This window comes from Syzygium oleosum, unplaced genomic scaffold (assembly GCF_021117445.2).
Source record: "Syzygium oleosum isolate NSW1041296 unplaced genomic scaffold, Sole_v2.1 Sole_v2.03, whole genome shotgun sequence".
Classification (NCBI taxonomy): domain Eukaryota; kingdom Viridiplantae; phylum Streptophyta; class Magnoliopsida; order Myrtales; family Myrtaceae; genus Syzygium; species Syzygium oleosum.
The window spans coordinates 10568661-10596375 of NW_026607487.1; the positions used below are offsets into that span (position 1 = coordinate 10568661).

The window sequence follows — 27715 nt, forward strand, 5'->3', positions numbered from 1 at the left end:
AAAAGGGGTTATCCTTGTATTTTGTTTTTTGTCGTCATTTCTGTGGGAAGAAATGTCTTTTTGAACTCTCCCTCTTTTGAGATTGTGAATCCATGTATTGTAAATAAATAATGTTTTGAGGGTATGAGGTAGTATCCCAAACCGGCCCGTTGATGATATCCAGCCACGAAAAGGAAACTATTCTAAGGCCCGGGCTATCTCATGCTTCCTCGTTTCTAAAAATTTTCGAAAATCAAAGACATTTTACTATTTCTTCAAAAAATGTTTTAAGAGGAAAAGGACAATGAAAAACCCATATCCCCATTTGTTTTTCTGATCAACTTACCCTGTGTTCCGGGCATAATCTTGCGACTTGCGAGGGAGTTAGTACGGTCCAGCCTGATGATGTAGATACTGACAGCAGCAATCAAGTGATGACCCCGCTGAAATCCGAAGAAATTGGGAACAATATGAACAAATCAAGCCCCTTACAATTGAAGATACTGTTACCATCAATTTGGGTGGTACTCAGAATCCAAAAGAAGTGAAGATTGGGGCCAACCTTCCCGAAGAGAAAGCCATACGTTTGATCGCTCTCTTCAAAGATTATCAAGACGTCTTCGCATGGTCTTATTCTGATATGTCAGGACTAGACCTTCGGATTGTCAAGCACAGTTTGCCTACCAATCCAGACATGCCTCCCAAAAAACAAAGGTTACAAAGGACCAAACCCGAGCTGTCTAAAAAAATCGAAGAAGAGGTGATGAAGCTTTTGAAAGTAGGGTTCATCGAGGTTTTGCAATACCCTGATTGGGTAGCAAACATCGTGCCAATGAAGAAGAAGGATGGTCGAATTCGAGTTTGTGTTGATTACCGCGACTTGAACAAGGCCAGTCCAAAAGACTACTTTTCGCTCTCCCACATAGATGTCCTTATGGATAGCACTACTGGATTCGAATTATTTTCTTTCATGAATGGATTCTCTGGATACAATCAGATAAGGATGAACGATGAAGACAAGGAGAAGACGGCATTCATCACTCTATGAGGGGCCTTTCATTACAGGGTTATACCTTTTGGTTTGAAGAATGCCGGGGCAACATAACAACGTGCTATGGTCACTCTCTTTCATGACTTGATGCACAAAGATATTGAAGTCTCTGTTGATGACATGATTGCCAAGACCAGGTGCGGAGAAGACCACATTGAAGCCTTGAAGAAGCTATTCAGCCGGTTACGTGAGTTCAAATTACGCCTAAACCCCGCAAAGTGCGTGTTCGGGGCGACCTCTGGTATGTTACTCGGATCCATCGTGAGTAGCAAGGGGATCGAGGTCGACCCCTCGAAAGTCAAAGTAATATGTGAACTGCAACCCTCGTCCACAGTAAGGGAGGTCAGAAGCCTTTTGGGAAGGTTGAACTACATTGCTCGGTTCATCTCCCAACTCTCTGAGACTGCACGACCTTTCTTCAAACTTCTCAGGAAAGATGCTCAGATCAACTAGGATGAAGACTGTCCGGAAGCATTTGAAAAGCTGAAGCAGTATTTGATAAGTCCTCCGGTACTAATTTTATCAGTCCCAGGATATGCTCTAACTCTCTATTTAACGATTCACAGTGAATCGTTAGGAGCCCTGTTGGCCTAGAGCCACCCCGACAATGGAAAAGAACGAGCCATCTATTATCTGAGTAAGAAATTCACCATTTCGGAACAGAATTATTCCGAATCAGAAAAAACATGTGTTGCATTGGTGTGGGTGTTGTATAGGCTTCGACAATATACTTTGCATCACCAGACGTTCCTCGTAACTGAAAACGACCATATCCGGTGTTTGCTTAACCGACTGGCATTAGTGGGAAAATTAGCCAAATGGCAGATTCTAATTTCAGAATTTGACATCCAAACATCATCACAAATATCAGTGAAAGGTCGAGTGATCGCTGATATGCTAGCTGAATGCCCTGGGGAAACACATGAGGATGATCTCCCAGATGACCGCATTTTATCAACGGAGGAACACACATGGACCATATTTTTCGATGGAGCGGTAAACCTGTCTAGCACTGGCACCGGGGAAGTCTTGATATCTCCATATGGGCAGCATTATCCTGTAGCCGTGAAATTGGTGTTTCCTTGCACCAACAATATAGCCGAATATGAAGCATGTATTCTCGGTTTACAAGCAGCAATTGATATGAAAATAGCCAAACTAAAAGTGTTCGGCAATTCTGCCTAAATCATACTCCAGACTGTGGGTGAATGGAAGACTAGGGATACTAAACTAGTACCCTATCATGACTATCTGGAAGAATTTATAACAGAATTCAACGAGATCTCATTTGACTACCTATCTAGATCTCATAACCAATTCGCCGATGCACTGGCTACTCTATCATCCATGTTACAGGTTACCAATGGTTTGGAAATAGAACCTCTGAAGATTGAAGTCCTGACCAGACTGGCCCCATTGCATGACCGTGACTGAGGAACCCGATGGTAAATCATGGTATTACGATATCATGAACTACATCAAGGAGCAGCAGCTCCCTGAAGGGATTAGCTCTGCAGACAGAAGGTACATAATGAAGATGGCGATGAAGTTCTTCGTCAATGGTGAGAACTTGTACAAGAGGTTCTATGATTCTATTTTGCTAAGATGCGTGAATGCGACCGAAGCAACACGAATTATGCAGGAATTGCATGAAGGAGTATGTGGTCCACACATGAATGGATACATGTTGGCTAGGAAAATAACAAGATTAGGTTATTACTGGCTTTCCTTAGAAAGTGATTGCATCCGACACGTTCGAAATTGTTACCGTTGTCAGATCCATGGAAACAAGATAAATGCCCCACCAACTGAATTACACCAGTTGTCTAAGTCATGGCCATTTTCAATGTGGGGCATCGATGTGATCGGCCCAATTAATCCAAAAGCATCAAATGGGCATCACTTCATTTTGGTCGCAATTGATTATTTTTCCAAGTGGATCGAGGCCACGTTATATACCAATGTCACCGCTCGGAATGTGATGAAATTCATCAGGCGAGATATAATTGCCCGTTATGGCGTCCCTGAAGCCATCGTTGCAGATAACGGGACAAATCTGAACAATAAGTTTGTTGATGATTTATTCAGTGAATTCAAGATCCGCCATCTGAATTCGTTTCCTTACCGTTCCCGAATGAACGGAGCTGTTGAGGCTGCCAACAAAAATATCAAGAAGATCTTAGCCAAAACTGCTGAGAACTACCGAAATTAGCATGAAAGATTGCCTTTTGCATTAATGGCATACCGAACATCAATTCGGACATCTACCGGGGCAACCCCTTTTTCCTTGGTGTATGGCATGGAAGAAGTCCTGCCTGTTGAGGTAGAAATCCCTTCACTGCGGGTATTGTCCTAAGTGAAACTGTCTGATGCAGAGTGGAAGCAGCAAAGAATGGAGCAATTGAATATGATTGATGAAAAACGGCTGAAAGCTCTTTGTCATGGTCAATGCTATCAACAGAGGATAGCCAGATCATTCAATCGAAAGGTGCGCCCAAGACACTTCGAAGCAGGCGATCTTGTCCTGAGAAAAGTACTACCACTACCCGCCGAACTTGGAGGTAAGTTCGCTCCAAACTACAAGGGTCCCTATGTCGTGAAAAGACACTCCCTAGAGGAGCTTTGATTCTGACCGAGATAGATGGACGTTAATTCTCCAACCCAGCCAACTCTGATGCTATGAAGAAATACTATCCTTGAAATAACTTCTATGTTCCAATTGATAACAAAGGAATTGGTAGAAAAGTTATTAATAAGGACACTCCTAGTGGCAAGTCTAACCGGAAAGGGATTCGCACATTTCAAAATGGCGTCAAGGCCGATCCTGACAACCATGGAAGTCTCGATGGTAGTCACGCCCATATCCGTCAAAGACCTTTAAAGCAGAAATTAGTTTGCTGTGAAGATCCCCATGCAAGCAATTGCACATGCCCTGTGCATGTCAGGAATCATATGATTCCCGAGAAACTCCCCGATGTACCGGAGCCGTATTGACATAACATGTGTCAAGAATAGGACTTTCTAATTGGGAATACCCTTAGCTATAGAGGATTTCATTTGAGCTTCAAGACCAATCATGAAAGAGTTTTGAAAAAAAAGACTCTGCTAACTTTAAAGGCAAAATGGAAAAAGGGTAATTTGTATCGTTTTCAATTTATCCTCAATCATCTCATTTCTAACATAAGCTCATGTTATTGTCAGAAAAGAATTATCAACATTCGAGAAAACTCAAAGAGTTGTCAATTTAAGCTCAAATGAAGGGAATCACGAAAGGTAATGTTGTATCGTTCCCAATTTCTGTCTCTCAAAGAGCCGTTCATTAACACGGTCTTTCTTATTACTTTGCAGGTTTATCCTACTATTGCAGCATAGGTAAGTATCTCTTTCCCTAAAAACTTTTTTCATAAGAGTACAAAGAAACAGAAAAGGAGGAAACATGTTAAAGCAAATGAACACTTAACCTTTCTCCAAGTGCATTGCACGTCTTTTGGGAAGGAATTTTGCATGATCATTTTACCTGTTTAATTCATCAATTCCTCGTGAAAATTCTGACAATTCGACGAATGGTGTCGAACTGCTCCGATGTATTGAACGAGATGTGTCAAGATGAAGAGAGGCAATCTTTAGTCTATACACATTCTCACATACCAAACCCTTGCAAGATAAGCGAAAAGGTTTCATTTCTACAAGGTAAAGAGATTTCTCGCATAAGGTATGATAGCCAAAATGACGAGAGGCGGTTCATTTCTCTACCTCATACACTACCATTAATCCTTTGCTTGACCATTTTTTAGCCCATACACTCGGAGGTTCCTTTTAAATTACCCCTGTCAAGAACCACCCCCACACTAGGGCAACTTGAGGTAAATCGACATTACAGGGAGAATTCAAATTCAAAGGGAGCAAGAAGAGCGTCGCTCCCTTTCGATCACCGCCCCCATGGCTTCGGCCTTATCGTCTTCACGGATCCGGCGGTCCTCGACAGAGTCCTCCAAGACAAGCACACCATCGACGGCTGGACAGTCGAGGCTAAGAGAGCTTTGTCAAGAGAGGAGCAGCAAACTAAATAGAGCCTGTCCAAATGCCAACATATCATTGATAACAGTGATGTTCTCACCTAGGAATTGAACAGGTGTATAACAGTAATATCTAAAATTTTCTATGATCATCAGCCGCAACAGCTCGCACAAGGTGAAAAAGATGAATAGAAATTTTCTTGCTCTCACTTGCATTAATCTTTGAGTGTTATTATTACAGATGAACTCTCACGATAATTTAAGTGTCCTAGGATGACGAAGAGCAATTCTTCTTCTATCCTATACACTTATATCCCTTGCTAGCCCAATTGAGCCGGCGATTTCATTTCGTGTGAACCCAGTTGGTGATTATCCCCCACACCGGGGCAAGGCAAAAGTCATCACAGTTTGAGCATCATGGTCCAAAGTACCGAATGAAGATGAAGACTCCAAGAACCTAATAATATTATTTTGTTCAAACTTGTTTAGGCTAGTCCAGACAACACACAAAAAAAAAAGCTAGGGGCATAAAAAATAATGTGCCTGGTAAAAACAAGGCCGATGCCCACGAAGGAGAAGAAGAAAAACGATGAAAAAGATGAAGAGAAAGGAGTCCCTAATTTCTAGGTAACTGCTATGAAAAATAATGAAGTTTTAGCTGAGGATATCTCTGAGCGTGATGAAGGCGCTCTCAAATACCTCAAAGATATTAAGTGGTGTAGAATAGACGACTCCAAAGGGTTTAAACTTGAGTTTTTCTTCAATACAAACCCCTACTTTAAGAACTCTGTCTTGACAAAGATCTATCATATGATAGATGAAGACAAACTTATTCTAGAGAAAGCAATTGGGACAGAGATCGAATGGTATCCAGGAAGATGCTTGACACAGAAGCTCCTCAAGAAAAAGCTGTTCGAGAAGCCAAAGCATGAGATTACCCAGGGAGTTTTCCAAAAGGATCCTGACGGCGGAGAAGAAGACCGGTGACAATGCCAAGATGATCACCAATTTTCACCCTTATACACATTTTGAGCCCAACGATCATTTCATTCCTCAACCTGTGAACCGAACCTACGTTACATCCCTCATGAAGTCTCTTCTGACTATGGCACTTGAATTAACGTGGAATTTCAAATGTTTATAAACAACGCTCGAGGAAATGCGAGCAAGACTACTTTTATCTCGTTTTGCAGGATTCTTGACTTGTAAACCTGGAGATGATTGCAGAGTATTTTCTTTCATGGCCTTGACTCGGACAGTCTCGTTTGTTAAGCCATTGACCAAGCCTATATTACGACCCTGAAGAAGACCTCTCAGATTGGCAGTGTCGTACCTTTCGCGAGAAAACTCAGACCCTTGTTGATGTGATAACGGTCAGATTGAGTATTTTCGACGTTCCCGCCTTAATGGACGGGACAAACAACCCTTTTCAATGAGAGTGAATGGAAAGTTCTTTCTGACTCAAGGTCCCTCGTTCAACATCTCGAGAAGTCCACCTTGTGAGCGAAAATTGTCTTAATTGATAATTACCCTCAGCGGATGTTTGGTGATGCAAACATGGCAAAATCATCTGGCATGAACTTTCAAATACACATTCTGGAATAGCTTAGCTTGTCTATCCTTGATGAATGCACGCATGTTGTGCTAATCATCTTTGACAGGTAAAATGTCCTCAAAGACTCAAATAACATATGTTCCCCGAGTGAAATTGACACAGCATGCTTTTGCAGCTCGGAGTTTTAATCCCCAGTGATAGAACATGAAAATTCGGGCGCTGGAGATAGCCCTCATTATCATCCCAAGAGAGATGCCCCGAAAAAGGTCGGGTATTCAGCAGATGATGCATCAAACCTCCGGGTAAGAAACCCTAGGTATTTCATTATAATTCTTTTCAAACTACCCAGAAGGTAAACCAGGTGTTTCTTTGAAAAAGAAAAGCATCTTGACTTGCAGTCAAGATATTTCATACAATATTCTAGAATAGCCTTAGTTGTCTATTTCTCCGATAAATGCGTATGTCTTTGCACAAAAAAAAAGTTATTTGACAGGAGACATGCCCTTAAGAGGCAGGAACGTGCCCAGGTAAGTATATTCTACCCATGCCTGGTTCCAAAAATCCATGTACCTACTATTGTTATGGTACCCTTTGAACATTGGACTATCCCCTTTATTCACCAACTGAACATTGGACTGACCCATCTGTTCATCATGTACCTACGATTGTTACAGTACCCCTCCTAAGCATAGGATTAACCCACTCTGTTCACATCAAGTCTTTTCAGATACCCCTTATAAGATGCAGGTACTTTGGCAAAGCAAAATCCAGTCAAGGCGACCGAAGAAAGGTTTGAGTCCTAGACAAATAAAATCCAGTCAAGGCGACCGAAGATAAGTTCGGGTCCTAGACAAGCGATTTCCCCAGTCAAGGCAACCGAAGAAAGGTTCGGGTCCTAGACAAACGAAATCCAATCAAGGCGACCGAAGATAAGTTCGGGTCCTAGGCAAGCGATTTCCCCAGTCGAGGCAACCGAAGATAAGTTCGGGTCCTAGGCAAGCGATTTCCTAGTCAAGGCGACCGAAGAAAGGTTCGAGTTCTGGACAAACGAAGTCAGTCGAGGCGACCGAAGAGAGGTTCGGGTCCTAGACAAACAATTTCTCTCGTCAAGGTGATCGAAGATAGGTTCGAGTCCTAGACGAATGAAATTCAGTCGAGGCGATCGAAGATAGGTTCGAGTCCTCGATACATGATACCAACTATCTAGAATTACTCTACCTTTCGGCAAGGTAAGTAGCCCTAGGTATGTTTTTATTTGCTTTAACACGCATCATCTTATCGCATCATAAAAAATGGGACTCACGGTCTCGCCAAAAATAGCATTCATTGAGCATGCATGGGCCAAATTTAGGTGTCATTTTATCTTTGAACGTAATCTCTGCAAGCTCAACCTCTGAGAGCTCACCTTCAAAAAGAGGCAGCTATTGATACCTATTTTAATTTGCCCAAAATTAATTGCACAAAATTTAGGAGTTAATTTTCTTTAATTCCTAAAACAAAAAATATTTCTATTTAAATGCATTGCATATAGAAATTAGGCACATTTGTATTAATAGGGCCTATAAGAATTTTTTTTTTTTAAAAAAATTTCGAGTTGGGCCGAGTCGACCCGGCCCTTTTCCTTTTTTCTTTTTTCCCCCGTGCGGGCCTAGCCCACCTTTCTTTTTTTTTTTCTTTTTCCCCGTGCGGGCTAGGCCTGGCCCGGCCGAGTTCCCTTCTCTTCCTCTCTCCCCCCACGCCGACCTGTCTCTTTCTCTCCCCTGTTTGCCTTTGCATCTGGCCGCAGAGTGATAAACGGTAGAGCAGCCGCTGCGCCGTCCCTATCAGGCCAGAGGAAGGCCAAGGGAGCACGCCAACGGGACTAGCATTAATGGCTAGTCCCGTCCTCCCCGATTTCTCGGCCTCCCTTATCTCCTCCTTCCTCTCTTCCCCCTGTCTCTTTGCCCCTCACAGAACCGGCCCCCCTGCACCGGCCTACAAATGGTCACAAAAGTCTTCAAGGGTCGTAGGCCGGTGCAGGCCGTCATCAATAGACGTAACAGAGCAGAGAGTGAGCATCGTCGTCGGCTATATAAGCCGGAGAGGGAGAGGGAGGCCGGGTTAGCCATTAGAGAGAGAAAACAGAGATAGAGAGAAAACAGAGAAGAGAGACAACAGAGAGATAATCATAGAGAAAAGAGAGAGAAAGAGAAGAGATTCAAGCTTTTACAGGTATCATAGCCGCGCCATCGACCGCAGATCGGCCAGAAATCCTCCAGTCGCGTCGTCGACTGGTGAGCCTCCCCTGGTCCCGCCTTGCTCTGTTTTGCCCTATTTTTGTGCGTGGTTTGGCCGGGACTCGCGCTGGCTGTTTCGCGCGAATCCCGACCCATATCGTCGTCCCCCACCGTTAGTGCACCGTCGCCGAAGGTAAGTCAGGTCGCCGGAGTACGCCGGATCTCCGAGGTAGGTCGAAAACCATCTGTTTTGATTGCACACGCCAAGTGTTCGTCGAAATGCCTCAGTGAGGCTGGTTTGTCTTTGGTCTCTGGCCGGCGAGTAGGACGTTGGACGGTGAGTGGGCTGGTTGAGGAGGCTCGGTGGTGGTCACTAGGGAGCGGTTTTCGGTTGGTGCCGGTCTAGGTCAGCCGGCGAGAGGCCAATTTTTGGGTCCGCCGGCATCCCCGCTTGTCTATGCACGCGGGTCAACCCAACCCGGATCAGCCGATCCAACCAGGGTCAATGCTCTGGGTCGGATCTATTGACCCGGCTCAGTTCCGACCGACCCGGATCAGCCGATCCGACCCGGGTCAATGCCCTGGGTCGGATCCGTTGACCCGGGTCAGATCCGACCGACCCGGATCCGCGACTCGACCCCGGTAAAATATTATATTATATTTTTATTTTATTTTATTTTTTTTAAAAAAAAAAAATTTCTTTTCCATATTTATCTTCTTATTTTTTTATAAAAAATTTTCTCCTCTGTGATATATCTGAATGTTTTAATTTATCGTTGTATTATTATGCATGTTATTATAATTGCATAAATTGCCATGTTTAAATTAGACAAGCCTATAGGGTTATACGGTAGTACTTTGCATGTTTTCTTACTACTGTTTTATTATTATCATTATACATGTTTTTAATTAGACTATAACTGCATAAATTGTTGTGTTTTGAATGTTGTTCACCTTAGTTAGGGTTAGAACCTTAGGCTGCATATCTATTTTGACTGCTAATCGTTTATGATTATGCACTCGTTTGATTACCTCATATGTTAGGAGAAAGGTCCTAAAATCAATCCAAATTGCCTGATAAACGTTTTCAGAAATGAACAAGGTAAAAAGATACCGAAAGGGCATTAGTTATCCAACTAGTATAACCAAGTCCCCAAACTCATTTCATCTCTGGTTCGTAGGAATAAAGTGATTCTCCCATCATCTTATTTGGGTTTTTAATCGACCACCCCAAATCGATTAGTGGCGACTTCTTGATATAAATCACTTGCAGGTTAAAAACCTAAACCCTAAGTCGCGATATGGTATGGGCTTGGGAGAGCCCGAGTTAAGTCACGAACCTAGACTTAGCACATACCAGGCGAGACCCCATTTTTTTGCATGTTGATAAAAAAAGCAGGAGGTCGGTCGCGACAGTGGACTATGGTCCCGTGGTTTTTTATCTCCTCACACCGAGGAGGTTTTCCACGTAAAAAAATCGTCTTGTGTTTGCGTGCTTGGTATTTATATTCCTCGATTCAGTCGTTTCCTATTAGGTTTGCACAAAATGGGAGATTATTTTATTTCTCTACGCTAATCCGATTTGTTCGGATTGTTATTGTTCTCCCAACAAAACGTGCATGCGAAGTTTTGCAATGCGTGAACCAAGTCTCAAATTCGTTCGCGATTCGCACACTCTCCTCCACATGTTGGTTTCGTTTTCTGATTACTCCATGCGAGGAGCACTAGTGCGGTGGGGTAAGGTCAAGATATTATTCATTTGGTGTCAATGCCTTAAGCCGAAAGGATCTTTGGAAAACTGAAGAACTCTTGCCACTTGAACACCGACTATTTGAGAGAATGACTTTTGAGGAGTGAAAATAGGGCTTTTCATACCTCTCGATGCTCTCTCTTTTCTCTTGCTTTTCTACTCTTCGGTTTTTTTTTTTAATGTGATGTGGGTCACGAGTAAGAGGGAATACTTGGATCTCTTGGGACGGATGAAACATAATTGCGTCCGTATATTGTCTTCCTCAAACTAAGCATGAAAAAAAAAAAAAAAAAAGACATAAGCCAGTTCCTAGGTCTACCTTGAAATTGGCCAGTTTGGTTCCAAGCCAATCTTAGGGCCGGTTCGATTTCCAATTCTAAAAATTGAGAATGGCAACATTTTACTTTTGACCATAATTTGATAAGAATGTATAAAAAATTAAGAAGACAAATGCATTTTTTTAATTGTAAAAATTCTCATTATATTAGTCAGAAAATTATATCGAAGCGTCAAAAGAACACGGCCTAATAGGTGGAATTCTTGTACTATTGGCCAAAAAACAAGAGGTTCCGTTTGTTGTGCATTTTATTTGATTTGCTCCTATTTGGTGTGAAGCAGCTCTTTAATTACATTGGGTACTTTTTTTTAAAGATAAATTGACTTAATATGTACCGTTACGTGGTAAATTCATTTGATTAATGGCAATTATTCGTTTATTGCTATAAACTTTTGGTTAATAGATTTAAATGTCATAAATGCGTGGTAAAAATCCTATAAGCATTTTAGTAATTCTTATTCTCTTTAGAAAAACATGTCCATATATAGGAGACCTCACATAAAATACAACATAGTTACATATAAAATGTGTGTGCAGCACGGGCATGATAACTAATTTTTATCCAAATGAATGTCCTTGACCTTATTTAAAAACCCAAGAATCAAGATATGTTTTCGAGATGTTAGCTCTACCAGCACAAGGAAACAGTCAGCGAGACGCTAGGAATATTGACATAACTTAGTATAGTATCGCAGTGTACAGTATAGGCTAATTTTATTCCTAACTTTATTCGTGAAGAAATTTTTAAGTGCAACATGTTATCGAAAACAAAGTGCAAAATATTTTACGATCTTCATTTGATAAATTTGGGATATTTGAACCCGAAAGATTTTATTGCAGATGTATATCTCTCTTTCCATTGCATGTACGCATCCATATATTGACGAGCACATCTTTTAGCTGGTAGCTTGAAGGGAGACTTTTTATTCTTGTGGGATCAAGTGCAGGTTGAGCGGAAAAGAGCAGGTAATGCTCCGATTAGAATGTGTCATAAAATGGGAAATCTGTCAAGACGGGGATCGTCGTGGATTGATGATCGAGCTATTGTGCAAACAAGCCAGTTTCATGTTATCCACAACCTAAAAAAGAGTGACACTTCTATGGATTCCGTTAATAAGGTTGTTGTTGAGCCTCAAGAGCAAGAAGTCGAAGTTTTTGAATTTCCTTTTCAAGAACCGGAGGATATGGAGCATTTTGAGCTCGAGGAAGAATGTCAGGGTGAGCATTTTTTAAATTAGGATGGAGAGATGATTTTGGAGAAAAGCTCCTCTCATGTTGATCAGAATTTAGATACGGATGAGATTTCGGCAGAGAAATTTGAAGAGACAGAAAATCGAAAGAATTACAATAGATCTAATATTGATTCGGAATCAATTGATGGATTGATGTTGATGTTTAGTTGGGATCTTTTCTTGAAGCAAGAATATTTTGATTGATTTTGCAGAGATGGCTCCGAAATCCAAGAGTATTGTAGTAGATATGCTTTGCCGGACAACCGACAATTTTAAAAACTCAAGGTCGGGCTTTTTTATCGATAAAGTGAGAATGATGTGGGGCACCTCAAGTTTGGAATTATGCCTTATATTGGATGAATTTAGGATTTTGAGTTTTGATAATTCCTTCTTCAATTAAGTTGGTTTCGGATTTTCTAGTATATAATAGTTGAACTTAATGTTTTTATTTTCTTAAAACTTTTTAAATGCACGAAGATATCTTACCTTCGGTTGGAAGATCCCACCTGATCTAGTTGTTTTTATAGGTTTAGCTAGGCATTTGTTATATTCTTAAAATTTCCTTTTCTGTTACATTGTTGAGTAGTAATTTCTTGAAAAAGGGTTGCAATCGTGTTTATTTGTTATGTTTTATAGGATCACATAGTTCGCGTCTTTTCAAAAATACAAAATATAGAAATATTTCTCTCGTTGCATATGGTGCATATATGCTTCGGACGTTCATATTTGCAATTCATCACTTAGTGCTTTTCGTTTCCGCACGCGTCATTTTAATGAAGTTATATTAGGAAAAAAAAGCTCTTCTTAAAGGTCTTTAGGGCTTAAGGAATTAATAGATGAGTCCATTGCATGTAAATAATAAGAAGAGTATTTCTTGCAAACCTCAAGACTAGAAACATAGATTATTTGTACCCGCAACAAGAGCATTTAAAGTAAATAATACATGCGAATTATCGCTTTGATCCTAGGATGTCGCTGACCTGTCTCCTTGGGGATTCAACTCGGGATACAGCTCCGATGTGCATTAGCCACACGACACAGGGAAGCATCAACGCGGTGTACGGCAAGATCCAAAAAAGCAGTAGGCAAGCCTAAGAAAAGTCCAAGAGAAGTAAACATTGAGAGTGTGGGGCCATAGCGAAATAGCAGCGCTCGCGATGGAGGCGATGGATACGAAAAAAGCCGTGCCGTCGAGTTATGCGAACGAATACAGATGCGAGCCAGTCATTATAATGTTGTGAGAACGGCTTGGTAAGTGGCAGTCGCAATTAAGCGAAGACACTACAAGGACTGTTGTGAGTGGCTTCATCTTTGATGCCCAAAGAATACGCACACTTCTCAAAGACAGTTAATTCCATGCTAAAGAACTGTGATAGAGAGATGGTAGGAGTGAAAAGTCTTGCTTGATGTCCTTGACCGCGAAACCTCACCCCAACATCTGGACCGCCGCTAGGATTCACTTGGTATGGAACATTTCAATTTACTGTTTTAATTGAATGATACAATAAAATCTGGTTGTTTTTTTAGGTTGAGCTAGGTTTTTGTTATATTATCAGTATTTCTTTTTCTGCTATTATTGAGAAACAATTACTAGAAAAATAAAGGTTGGAACAGTGCTTATTTGTTGTGTTTAATTGTGATGGGTTTTGCGAATAAATGGGCCGCCCATGATGGGCTAACCCAGCCCATGAAAGAAGATAACCGCAAATGGCAGTTATTTTATGGGAATAAAAGTGAGAAGAAGAAAAACTTACGTGAGTTTTAGTAAGTGCTTGTGATTCACTATCAGAAACTCTCACACTCTCACTCACTTGAAAACAAAGAGAAAAAGCGACTTTGTTCGACAATCGAAGGATTACTCTCTCTCTCTCGAGGCTGCAATAGGTGCATTTAATCTGTGGCAAAGAGGTATATTCGTTTACGTAATATGCTTCGTTCGATCGGTGATTCAAGTATAGAATGGGCACATTTTTCGCGTTTTTGCATTATGTTTAGGAATTTGTTTCCGTCATTGGTATTAGAGCGTGTGTTCTTGTTTCCTGATCGTTTAATGTGTATATAAAACGGATTGTTGGCCGAAATTCGTGAAATAGCGCTGACGAACGCTCGGGTACGAAAAACCGACACCCGATCATACTGTTCGAGGTCATTTCTCGATTTTTGTGCGTCAGTATTTATTTTTGAAAGTGTAGGGTCGTAGTGCTCGTTGAAACGAGCAAAACGATGGGTGGCACACCGCTGGGGGAGGCCGGACGCGCCGCCGCAAGCGGCAGCTTCGCTGGCACATGCGCAACGGTTGCCGTGCACACGTGCGATGCACGCGCCATGCGTGCGCGTGTGGGCGTGGCTGATGTCACGCTGACGTCAGCCATGCCGGTTATTTTTCTTCTGGGCCGAAAGGCTCGACCCCGACCGGCCCAGCAGGCCTGACCCAATCCGACCCGATTTCTGACTCGTGACCCGACCCTGCTGACCCGTTGACCTGACCCGGTCATTCGTTGACCGTTGACCGACGTTGACCACCGTTGACCTGCGTTGACTACCGTTGACCATCGAAAAAAAAAAACTGAAGGGGGGCAGAATGTGTTTCTTGCAATATAGTATCATAAATTAAAAAGTAATCATTTGATTTTATTCTGCATTTATTGCAGGAAAGATGGTACGAAGATTTCGAACCCCCATTATGGCTAGGACGCCTGAACAAAAGGCAAGACTTGCAGTGTTAAGAGCTGAGTTAGATGCTTATCAATGGGAAAATGGTGATTTGGCGAATCACATGGTCAAGGTCAATAAGATGATACAGAAAATCATCTAGAATGGTTACTATATGCCGGACTTTGAGAAGTTAAATGTCTTGATCAACACTCTTCCATCTAAATGGAAAAAGGTGTTGCATCAACTATGGGAGGTCAACGTGGTCCCAGCCTACAAAAAACTTACAATGGATTTTGTGAGAGAATATTATAGGATTGAGGCAACAAAGACTTCGACCCAGGGATGAATACAACTTGGCGAAGAATGAATGCGCCATGGAGAAAGCCTAAGGGATACCCGACAGTCTTTTCTTGGTTGCCAAAGAAGAAGATTGGATTTTCTAAGAAATTTAATAAATCTTTCCCTGTGTATAGGAAATTGATAAAACCATTGATTTTTTTTTTTTATTTTAGTTTGGTTTTAGATATCCCAGGTGGATATTACTATTTGTGTTGGTTTTCATGTTTCTTTCCTATGATGGATTTGTTCCTCATGTAAATAGTTTTTTTTTTTTATGAATAGATGTTGATGGATATTTTCTGTTATGAATAGTTTATGGTGTTATTATATTATAATATATGTCTTATTAATATCATGTGGTTGAGTGGGAATTCTAAAAGTTTTAGTAACTTTAAAGAACGTAATTTTACCTTAATGATTATATTAGTGATAATTTCACATTAGGATTTTAGATGACGATTGGGAACATGGTGAACTTTCGAATCTAAAAACTATGTGAAATTACTCATTAATATAATCAATTTGTGTAAAATTGATGCATAAATGAGTGGCATTAATAATTCATGCTAAGAACATAGTGGTTGAATTGAACAAAGGAGAGAAATTGAACGGCAAAAATTATGAAATATGGAACATGAAAATCCAATATGTGCTAGAAGAACAAGAAGCACTAGAAGCTCTTAACCAACTTATGGAAGAACCTGAGGATGGGAACACTGCACAGCATAAGAGAGACAGAAATGCATTTGCTGCATGGAAGAAGAAGAACTCGATTGCTCGCATCACGTTGCTGAGTAGCATGGAGAATGATATCATGCGAGAGTTCAGGCGGTTTAAGAATGCCAAGGAAATGTGGGAAGCATTAGCAGCAAGATTTGGTTATACGTCGGTGACCAAGCTGAGACAACTCACTATAAGGTTTGACTCGTATAAGAAATCTCATGGTTAGTTCATGAAACAACATCTGAGAAAGATGTCGAACATGATCATTGAGTTGAAGGATGTTGGACACATTCTGACTGTTGAACAGCAAGTGCAAGCAGTGATCCATTCCTTGCCTCAAAGTTGGGAGCATATGAAGGTGCACCTGACCCATAATGAGAACATCAAGACCTTGGAAGATGTCATGCGCCATCTTGAGTTAGAAGAGGATCGCCTCATGGCGGCGAAACCAAAAATCGACATCTATTATGCTGGTTCTAGCTCACATGGGGCTTCGGGCTCCAAGCGCAAGCGCGTCGAAAGGTTCATGAAGTGGAAAGGCAAGGGAGCAAGTTCTTCAGGTAAGAAACCAAAATTTAATCAACATGACAAAGGAAAACGTTCTTTTGGTAAGAAGATGTCGAGGGTGAAATGCTACAACTGTAGCAAGAAAGGCCACTTCGCTCGCGATTGTGGCGAGCCAAAGAAGGAAAACTCCCTTTACATTTTTGAGAACTTTGTCTATTTGTCAAGTTCTGTATTTTTAACTGAGTTTAATCCTTTGTCGACTGTAGATTCGGGAGCAACAGACTATGTAGCGAAGGATAGAGATGCTTTCGTGGAGTTCCGACGGGTTTCGACCGGAACAAAATGGATCTATGTAAGGAACAACTCCAAAGCTGAAGTTAAAGGGATTGGCACCTGCCAGTTGATGATGCGTGGTGGACGCACATTGTTCCTACATGACGTATTACATGCTCCGGAGATTCGTCGGAATTTAGTGTCTGTATTAGTGTTGGTTAAACTTGGTTTTAATTTGACCTTCCATAATAGTGGTGTTGATTTGTATTTGAATACAAATTACTATGGTTGTGGATACTTTTTGGATGGTTTTATTGTATTAAATGTTAATTGCGGTGATGTTAACGTTTGTTAATCCCTATTTGCATCTTCTAATTCCTACGAAAATGATGTGAATGTGTGGCATGCTAGACTTGGTCATATTGGCCAACAACAATTGCAAAGATTAGCCAAAGAGGGCTTATTGGGCAATATTGAAAACATTGATTTGCCTATTTGCGAGCATTGCCTGGCCGGGAAAACAACATAGAAACCATTCGGAAAGGGTACAAGACCTGAGTTTCCTTTGCAACTAATATATTCTAACATCTGTGGTCCAATGAATGTAAGAGCAAGGCATGGGGCTTTGTATTTCATCACATTCATAGATGATTATACTCGATTTGGATATGTCTATTTGATTTCCCATAAATCTGAGGCATTAAGTTGCTTCAAGAAATTTATGAACTTAGTATAAAATCAATTAGATAAGAAAATAAAAACGTTTAGATCCGATTGAGGTCGAGAATATTTATCTAATGAGTTCATAAATTTATGTGATGAAAAAGGAATAGAAAGACAGTTGTCTGTTCCATATACTCCTCAACAAAATGGTGTTGCCGAGAGGAGAAATAGAACCCTATTGAAAATGGTTAGGTCTATGATGGCACAAGCTAACTTACCTATCACTTTTTGGGGTGATGCTTTGTTAACTGTTGCCTATGTACTTAACCATGTGCCTTCTAAATCAGTTACTTCCACTCCGTATGAGTTATGGACAGGTAGAAAACCCGATTTAAGTTTTCTTAAACCTTGGGATTGTGCTGCTTATACTCACGAGCCCTCTCATAAATATGGGAAACTAGGTCCCAGAGGCAAGAAAAGTATTTTCATAAGATACTCAGAGCACTCAAAAGGGTATATGTTTATAGGTGAGCAAGAAAGTGGGAGTATAACTGAATTTGAATCACGAGATGTCACATTCTTAGAGAATGAGTTTCCTAAGAAGGGCGAAATAGGTGAGGACTACTCACTATTTGAAACCTTGGATCTTGATAATGAAATTGATGAAGTTCGTCCAAATGGAAGCAATGTGAGAAGTGAGGAATTAAATTCGACTCAATCTCAATTGCAACCATTTGATGAGACAATACCATCATTATCTAATCCAAGTGGGAGCATAATGGAGAATGATGTACCACGTGTACAATCTCTCGTACGGTGAACAAGTCACAAAAGTGTTCCCCAACGACGTTTTTACATTGAAGGGAAAACTTTCATGATCGCTCCACAAGATGAAGATGAGCCAAGGAATATAAATGAGGCTCTAAGTTGCCCTAATAAGGAAAAATGGATAGATACAACGGAAGAAGAAATTGAGTCAATGAAGTCAAACCATGTTTGGGAACTGGTTGATCTTCCAAAAGGACACAAAGCTATTGGGAACAAATGGGTTCTTAAAATAAAGCGAAAAGCTGATGGCTCAATAGAAAGATATAAGGCTCGCCTCGTGGCGAAAGGGTATAATCAACAGGAAGAAATTGATTATGAGGAAACTTTTTCTCCTGTAGTGAGATTTACCTCAATTCACCTTATTCTGGCAATAATGGCAAGTATGGATCTTGAATTACATCAAATGGATGTAAAGACTGCTTTTCTAAATGGAGAATTAGAAGAAGAAATTACATGGAGCAACCCGTTGGCTTCATTGTAAAAGGCCTAGAACAAAAAGTATGTCGACTTTTGAGATCGATATATGGTCTTAAGCAGTTTTCAAGACAATGGTATATACGTTTTCATAATGCCATAGCGGCCTATGATTTACAATGATTGATGAAGATCATTGCGTATATATCAAAGGATCCAAAGATCAATTTGTGATCTTATCATTATATGTTGATGACATACTGATTGCCGAAAGCAATATGGAGTTGGTTAATACTGTTAAAAGTTGGTTATCGTCCAATTTTGAGATGAAATATATGGGTGAAGCTGCATATATTCTTGAAGTTTAGATTTCAAAAAATCGTTTCAAGAGATTGTTGTCTCTTTCGCAAGAGACTTATATCAACAAAGTTCTTGAACGATTTTGTATGCATGACTGTAAACTCATGGATACTCCTATTGCAAAAGGTGAAGGATTGAGCCGTAGGTTGTGTCCTAAGACTCCACAAGAGAAGGAATAAATGAAACGTGTTCCTTATGCTAGTGCTGTTGGGAGTTTAATATACGTTATGATGTCTACAAGACCTGACATATGTTTTGCAGTTGGAATGGTAAGTAGATACCGATCCAATCCAGGTCAAGCACATTGGAAAGCCGTCAAAAGAATCATGAGGTATCTAAAGGGTACTGCTTATTATTCTCTGAGTTATCAAGGAAAGGATCTGCGACTTGAAGGCTACTCAAATGCTGACTGGGGAGGAGATTTAGACGAAAGGAAATCTACCTCTGGATTTGCATTCTTACTGAATAATGGCGTCATATCTTGGAGCAGTAAGAAACAAACATGTATAACATTATCCACCATGGAAGCCGAGTTCGTGGCATTGTCTTTAGTAGTACAAGAGGGAGTTTGGCTTAAGAGATTTTTGGATCATTTAGGTGTTGTTGAGCATGCTGCAAGCTCATTATTAGTCAATTGTGATAGCCAAACAGCGATAGCATACACCAAGGATCCGAAATATCATGGCAAGACCAAACATATAGATACCAAGTACAATTTTGTTAAAGATATGGTAACACGAAAAGATGTGAACTTGCAATGCATATCTACGCATAGAATAATAACATATCCTATGACGAAGCCAATTCCTAGAGATGTTTTCATTGGTCATGTAAAATCTCTAGGACTGCGTAGATGCTGATGTACTGAATATTGTAATTTCCCTGAATGTTCACATTTAAATGAAATTGTTATATCATTGTTAATGCCTATGATTTTTTTTTATATTTATGCATCTTAATACTTAGTGTATTATGTCAAGAAAGTATGTCGAACAAATAAGATTAACCCACTCACACGAGTAATCGCCTCTATTTACTGTGTGATAAATAGAGATGAGATAATTTTTAAGCTTATTATCTAGGTGATAATCGAGAGCTCAAGCTTAAAATATAAATGTCGCCTTAGCTAAGTGCTAAGATGAGGACATAACATTTACTATGTCCGAAAGTAAAATAGTCCACATATTTTACTTTATCTGTCTTTGATGCCAGATGTGAGTTCTAATGGATTTTTTAGAAGAGTAGATACGTGAACTCAAGTTTAGACATTGAGTATGTCTGAACTATCATATGTACGGTATTGAATGTAAAGACATACACTCCACGGGAAAGGAGTTAATACCGTAATACGTATTTTATACTACGTATGCATGAGACGACCGATAAGAGTGGCAAAAGTTTTTGATCTCAACTTTATGCCGTGTGAGACTCTTGAGGATGTGAGTTCCTCATTTAGTGCCCTCACGACTCTGACTTATTCTTAAAGTTTCTATTTAGTGTTCGTTATCTTAGGGTGTTGCCAATGGTCATGAATGATTCGATCTAATTGGGCATTTCTAGAAAAGTGAGCTGGACTGAAATAGAGAGGTTTAAGGAAAGAGGAAGATCAATTTATTTATGATGTCACATCCTATTTTTGTATTCACAGGTCAACCAATTATGATTTTGAGTAAATCATAGTTGTGAATACAATATACGAGATACTAAAAGAGATCAAAAGAGATATAAATGTGACTGATTGATCTAGGGTCCTGCATACTATATCTACTCGAAAACGTTATGCCCAATTTGAGCTGCTATGTATTCATAACAGATGCATGGCAACGAGCTCTCGAAGTATGCTGGTCGCACGGATTATTTGCTAGTACGAACATTGCAAAGAAGAGAGTTAATGTTTAGCCCACCATGTGCGAGTGGGAGATTATGGGTTTTGTGAATAAATGGACCGCCCATGATGGGCTAACCCAGCCCATGAAAGAAGATAACCGCAAATGGCAATTATTTTATGGGAACAAAAGTGAGAAGAAGAAAAACTCACGTGAGTTTTAGTAAGTGCTTGCGGTTCACTATCAGAAACTCTCACACTCTCACTCACTTGAAAACAAAGAGAAAAAGCAACTTTGTTCGACAATCGAAGAATTACTCTCTCTCTCTCTCTCGAGGCTGCAATAGATGCATTTAATCTGTGGCAAAAAGGTATGTTCCTTTACATAATATGCTTCGTTCGATCGGTGATTCAAGTATAGAATGGGCACATTTTTCGCGTTTTTGCATTATGTTTAGGAATCTGTTTCCGTCAAATTGGATCATTGCGGTTTGCCTCTTTTTAGAAGTACAAACAATCATGCAATTTCCCTCTACATGTTTTGTGCGTGTAAGCCTCGGGTGTTCATGTTTGCAAGCTTCGATTCGGTGCTCTTCGATGTCATTTCATAGGAAAAAGCTATTTGAAGTCCTGATTTCAAGCAAGATTAGAGGTCTTTTAGGAATTGAGGAATTGATTGATGACTCCAACATGCAACTACTTAAAGGAATCTAGTTCTTGCAAACCTCAAGACTAGACACATAGATTACATGCATACGCAACGAAAATAGCTAAAGTAATCAACACTCGCGAATTATTTTTGACCTTTCTACCCTTGGAGGTTGTGGATGTGTCTACCTGGGGGATCGATTCGGTTTACAATTCCGAGGTGCTTTCCCCACACAACCAAGGGGACCACCATCACGGCGACCTGCAACGACAGATTAAAATACCCTAGCAGAAGTCCTGGGACCTCCTCAGATTTTGGGAATTGGGATACAAGATTAAAAGTGAAGGCAACGCCGAGAATGACCATAGAGATGTAAACCATGCTAGTGCGAGGCCACAATGGAAGAGCGGTGGCCAAGATTGTGCCGATAGAGGCGAAAAAAGCCATGCTGTTGACAACCGAGAAGAAATATAGATTTGGGCTTTTCATGATAATGTCTCCGGCTTGATGTGGTTTTTCAATAGCAATGCCACTGGAATTGGTGGTAGCGACAGTGGAATTGGCCAAGGGATTTGAAGAGGGAGAGGAATCCTGCCAGTATCCTCCTGGAGGACTGAGAGCGGCTTGGTAAGTGGCAGTAGCAATTAAGGTAGCCACTATGAGGATTATGTCGCGAGCCGTTGCATCTCCGGAGCCAAAGAAAAATTCGTACTTCTCTTTGCTAGTTAGTTCCCTGCTAAAATACTCTGATAGACAGAGGTTAGGAGTAGAACGTCCTCGCAACCTCCTCGCAACATCTTGATTGTCGGAAGGATGACTATCTTTGAAGATTTCCAGAGCCGTCTCCCCCTGAAAGTTCTTCGCATTTACATCCGTGTGTCCAATCAACAGCTTGATGATCTGGAAGAAATGTGAAGGGAACAAAATGAAGTATGGATACCTTCAATTCGAATCACTGTTTTGTCACAAGCTTTACTATTATGCACAAAGTGAGCTCATGCCATAAGTTTGAATAATGCTAGTGATGCAACAACTTATGTACAAAGGAAAAAAGTTTACTAGACTAATATATAAAATGCAATCATTTGAACCACCGTAACAAAGACCTCAATCTTTTCAAAAAGTGTAATTTAGTCCTTCCACCTGAAATTAGTCACATGATAGCTAGGAATTGCCTATGTGAGTTGAATCCACATAAACGATGACTCGAATGACTATTATTTTTCATTAAAGTTTAGGACTTAATCACATTAACTAAAAGATTTTGGATTTAATTACAATTTATATATAAGTTTTTTTTTTCTACGAAAAGAAAGACTACCTCAGACATGTATATTTATAACCTTTATGCATAAGATTCAACTAATCAGGGAGTAATTTTCTCGTCCACATAGTGATTATCTTATGGTTGTGCGGAATTCTTTGTTGGTTTCCATTTCAATAGCTTCTATAACATACAATATGTTCAGATGGACTGATTTCAAAAGAAAGAAAGAGATTTTGCTAATCAATGGTAAAAATAAAGAATATAAAATAATGAATTAAGTTATTAGGTAAAACTTGGAGATTTAGAGCTCACTGAAAATTGAGGTTTACAGGGGGTTCGATGGGAAACAATTCCAATCATACCTTTTTTTTCTTCGCTAAATAAACTGTAGACAAGGTTATCTCTATATCACTCCTTTATCCTCCAACCAAAATAATTGTTAGGCCTATTAAAATGAACTCAAATTAGAAGCATCGCCACCTTAAAATAGCTTTTCCACTAGCAGTTTTCGAAATGAAAATATGGGCTTGTTTTGATAATATTGAAAACTAAGCGCTAGTGTTGATAATCTTCACTCTGAAAATAAAAATAAAAAATTCTTAGATGACAATTAAAAAACAATCACGGAATACAATCAATTTCTTACCAAACATGGAACTGCGATTACAATTTATAGTTTTCAACAATATAATTGGGAGGATTCTAATTACTCTCCATTATATTGATTACTAGATTAAGTGAATGTTTTGACTTAATTGAGTTTTTCAAGTCAAATACCAATAGAGTTTATCATACAAGCTTAATCTAATTCAGTGCTAAATTTTCAATTTCCAACACTTAATTGAATATTTCAAACAGGCCCACGTGTATCTATTAAATGAAAAAAAAAACAATTAAAAACAATCTGCATACTCATATTAGCACCACCTTACTATGAGTATTTACTTCTTCTTTTTTAAATTAAAAAAACACTACTTGTTGACCTAATTTTCACAACTTTTCAGAATGGCATAAAAGTCTGTTATATTTGGATGGAGTGATTTGGAGGGAAATGAAATGATTAGAGTAATCACTAAGAAAACAAACGAAGACAAAAGAAATGATCAACCTTTAAAAACTGTATTGAATATATCAAGCCTACCCTCCAATGATCTCGTGCGCAGGAAAGTTGTCCAAAAGAAGATTGGAAGTAGAAGATTGGGAGAGAAGGAGTTTTATGCAATCCCTCCTAATTCCTTTTCTTCTCTCCTTCAAAAGAGACCTAACAAGGTGATCCCATTTAAATCTCCTCTCTCTGAGTGTTTTTAAAAACCATGTATTTTCAACCCTTGTGTTTCCCTATCATAACATTGTTTCCTGGATTAGATTATGTCGAATTCAACGTCTCGACAATAAAAGCACAAATAACCACGAAATCAATTAACTATATCAGCATGTACTATACCTCAAGCTGCTCTTCGACTACAGCAATATGTAAGACAGTGTTACCATCTTCGTCTTTCCATTGCAAGATTTGTGTTAGATCGACTCGCTTAAGCCATCCAAGCAAAACCTTGAACGCTTTGAGGTTGTGGTTTTTTATGGCAACGTGAACCGCAGTTTCGCATCGATTTGTCAAGTCTTCAATTGACGGTTTGCAAGCATATAGGAATTCAGCTAGGAGTTCGAGGAGCTCATTGTCTCCTATTTTCCCGGCTACAAAATGCAAAGGGGTGATCCCGCCTCGGCCTCGGACTCGGATCAACGCGGGATTGAGGGTCATCAGTGCCCTCGCAGTGTGATAATGCTTATTTTTCAAAGCCAAGTGCATGGGGCTGTCACCCCCTCGATTCAGCTTTTGAGCGAACGACGGCTTCAAGATGGCTATCTCCATGGCCACTTTAGTTTTCCCCTTGTCCGCGGCCGCGTGTAGTGGAGTATTTGGGAATGGGCCCGCGGATCCATGATCTAAGAGGTTTTCGTCCTCCTCAATTAAGCTGTATAGCTTACCAACATCATCAGCTTCTATTGCTCCTTGAAGGTTCATTGTTGGAGGAGGGAAATGTAGGAGCAGAGGGGGTTTTGCTCGTTGATGATGGATGGAAGTAGGAGTAGCGAACTCGCAGGATCATAAATAGTGCCCTAGTCAACGTAGGAACAATTTAATTGGTTGGGTGATCCGTCTCTGTCGGAGAAATTACATGCGAAGTTTCGCAATGCATGAGTCAAGTCAGCAAGATAATTTAAATTAATCGAACAAGTCTAATTAACCCAGTAATTTGCAGTATGATTTTTTTGCCTTTTATATCGTTGGGTATCATTTCTCCGCAACTACATGAAATTGTGGGGAGTAGCAGCTGAGGCTGTCTTGATAAATCACAACTACATCCACCCGGTTCACAACTATGTGAAGCTATGTGAAGCATAAGAATTTCAATGCTCTAATTCCCCTGACAGCGAACTTGATAATATGATTAGAGCTTAATAAAACTTTAACTCTTAAATTGACTAAATGCCCAAACTTAAGCCCTCTTTCTACACTTATCCCCATTATGGTCAAGAAGATTAAATCAATATCTATTAACTGGTGAGTCATTCGTGGGTTCTTCATCACTTGTTCCTCTTTAATGCAATTGACAATTGAGTTTTCCATAGTCATAAATTAGACAGATGCTATTAGGAGTGATCAATCGCGCCGGTTCACTTCAGGAACCAGCCCGAACCAGTCCGAACCAGCCTTATCGGTTGCAAGTCGGCTCACATGGGAATCGGATTGATTTCCGGATAAAAAGATTGGGAACTGGTCTTGATTCACTTGGTTTCTGATTCTATCACTCACTCTTCGTCTTCAGCGGCTCGAGATCGACTTCGTTCGCAATTCGCCACTCTCCTCTCCTCTCCTCTCCGAGGTAAATTTCCTCCGCCATCTACAGGATAATCTCCTGACTCCGTCTGAGGAGCACTAGTGTGGAGGGGTAAGATCAACATTTTATTCAGTCGGTGGTGATGTAATATGCCGAAAGGTGTTTTGGATTATAGCGTTAAAGCTGAACAACTTTTGACACTTTGAACACTGACTTTTCGAGAGCATTAACTTCTGAGTGAAAATAGGGTTTTTTGGAATTCGGTGTCTTTTCACAGTGACTAGCCAATGCCGTGAGTTGTTAAGAGGGGAGCCTGCGTGGTAGAGTTGGCAGAGGTTCTTGTCTAATTTGGAGTGGAATTTTCCTTTCCTCTTGTGAAATTCATATCTATGATCTATCTATAGTGAAAACAATGCAGCCAATAAATTTGGTAGCGTTTTGACAATAGCTGTGAGTTGGATGTGTTGTTCTTTGGCTGCGTCTTCTTTTGGCCAAAACAAACTTCACAGAAGTTTCTCTTTACATTCAGCATTAAGTAAAATCTATAAAGCAGAAGGAAGTTTTTGTTTCTTTTGCTCTGGGTATCTGAACAGTTTGGAATTTTGAATGCTTTCACCTATAGTTTAGATGTTGTGATACGATGATATTCGAGGAACTTGTTCTTGTACTTATATCAATGCATCTGATTACTTATTAGAACCCTCCAGCCTTTGGGTTTGGATCTACTTTTTAAAAATCATTGCATGATCCGATACTTGAAGCAAATGGAATTATACATTTTTCTGGATATCATGACATCTTGGGATTCATGGGATAAATCGATTGCCGTGGAGAACAATCATCTACAGCATTCTAAACCTTAATGGCTTGCTAGAGGGAATAGTTGGATCTCTTTGCGAAGGATAAAACATAGCTATGTCTGGATACTGTCTCCTAACTAAGTATGAAATAAATAAATAAAAAAAAGTAGGCCGGTTCTCAGGTTTACCTTGAAATCGGTAGGTTCGATTCTAGGCCAGTTCAAGTCCACGGTTCGGTTTCCAGCTCCAAAAATAGAAAATCGGCTCTGACATGATAGGTTTCGGATTTCTGATCGGAAACTTACCCACCTTGGAACCAATTCTCTTGGATGCTATAATAATTTACTTTCTTTTAGGCTCCGTTCGTTTGGCGGAAAACATTCTCCTTTTGGAAAATATTTTCCAGGAAGTCATTTTCCCGGAAAATGTTTTCCCGGAACATAATTTTCTGATGTTCGGCAACCAATATGAAAAAGTTTCGGAAAATATTTTTCACCGGCGACCGGGGCGGCCTGCGGCGGCGGCGGCCGGCGACCGGTGGCCAACGGTGGTGACCGGCGATCAACTTCCTCTCCCACGGAAAATATTTTCCCTCCCATGGGCAATTTTGCGGCCGGCGGCGGCGGCGGCCAACGGTGGTGACCGGCGATCAACTTCCTCTCCCACGGAAAATATTTTCCCTCCCATGGACAATTTTACCTTCAATTTGGGGGAAAATGATTTCCTCTTTGTGAAAAGAGGAAATCATTTTCCTCAAAACAATGAAGGATTTGAGGGTGGGGAAGGAAAATGTTTTCCCACGGAAAACATTTTCCGCTCCCGAACACCAAAAAACGCGAAAAATATCTTCCGGAAAAATATTTTTTCGCAAACGAATACAGCCTTAATCTAAACGCTTTCAACCCAAAAGATTCAAAAACTCTCATGAACTACATATCGTTTTAGAAAAAAGAAAACAAAATTGTAACGCGAAATTAGATAACATAGTTACGAGCTAATTTTGGGGATGGCTTATACATATAGTTTAATCTAAATACCTCAATATCCTGGAACTGTTAAAACTCGATCTTTAGTAATAAAGGTGCTTCGCTGTCTCTCTCTCTCTCAGTTACTCACTCTTCCTCTTCAGCAGCTCGATCTCGACTTCGTTCGCGATTCGCCACTCTCCTATCATCTCCGAGGTAAATTTCCTCCGCCATCTACAGGATAATCCCCTGACTCCGGATGAGGAGCACTAGTGTGGTGGGGTAAGATCAAGATTTTATTCAGTCGGTGGTGATGTAATATACCGAAAGGTGTTTTGGATTATAGCGTTAAAGCTGAACAACTTTTGACACTTTGATCACTGACTTTTCGAGAGCATTAACTTCTGAGGAGTGAAAATAGGGCTTTTTGGAATTCGGTGTCTTTTCACAGTGACTTAGCCAATACCG

At 40.2% G+C, this 27715-nt stretch overlaps 1 protein-coding gene and 1 pseudogene across 1 annotated transcript; both read right to left on the minus strand.

Annotated features, from left to right (window-relative positions):
• The window catches only part of LOC130134628 (uncharacterized CDP-alcohol phosphatidyltransferase class-I family protein C22A12.08c-like), a 90473-nt pseudogene that overhangs the window by 31101 nt on the left and 31657 nt on the right, over positions 1-27715 (minus strand).
• LOC115661816 (ankyrin repeat-containing protein BDA1-like) lies at positions 21288-24731 on the minus strand. The gene is made up of 2 exons (XM_030584017.2): positions 24084-24731; positions 21288-22272 (listed from the first exon to the last, which is right to left on the minus strand). Exons 1-2 carry the CDS (start codon positions 24663-24665, stop codon positions 21532-21534), a joined length of 1323 nt encoding a protein of 440 aa, XP_030439877.1. The 5' UTR covers positions 24666-24731; the 3' UTR covers positions 21288-21531.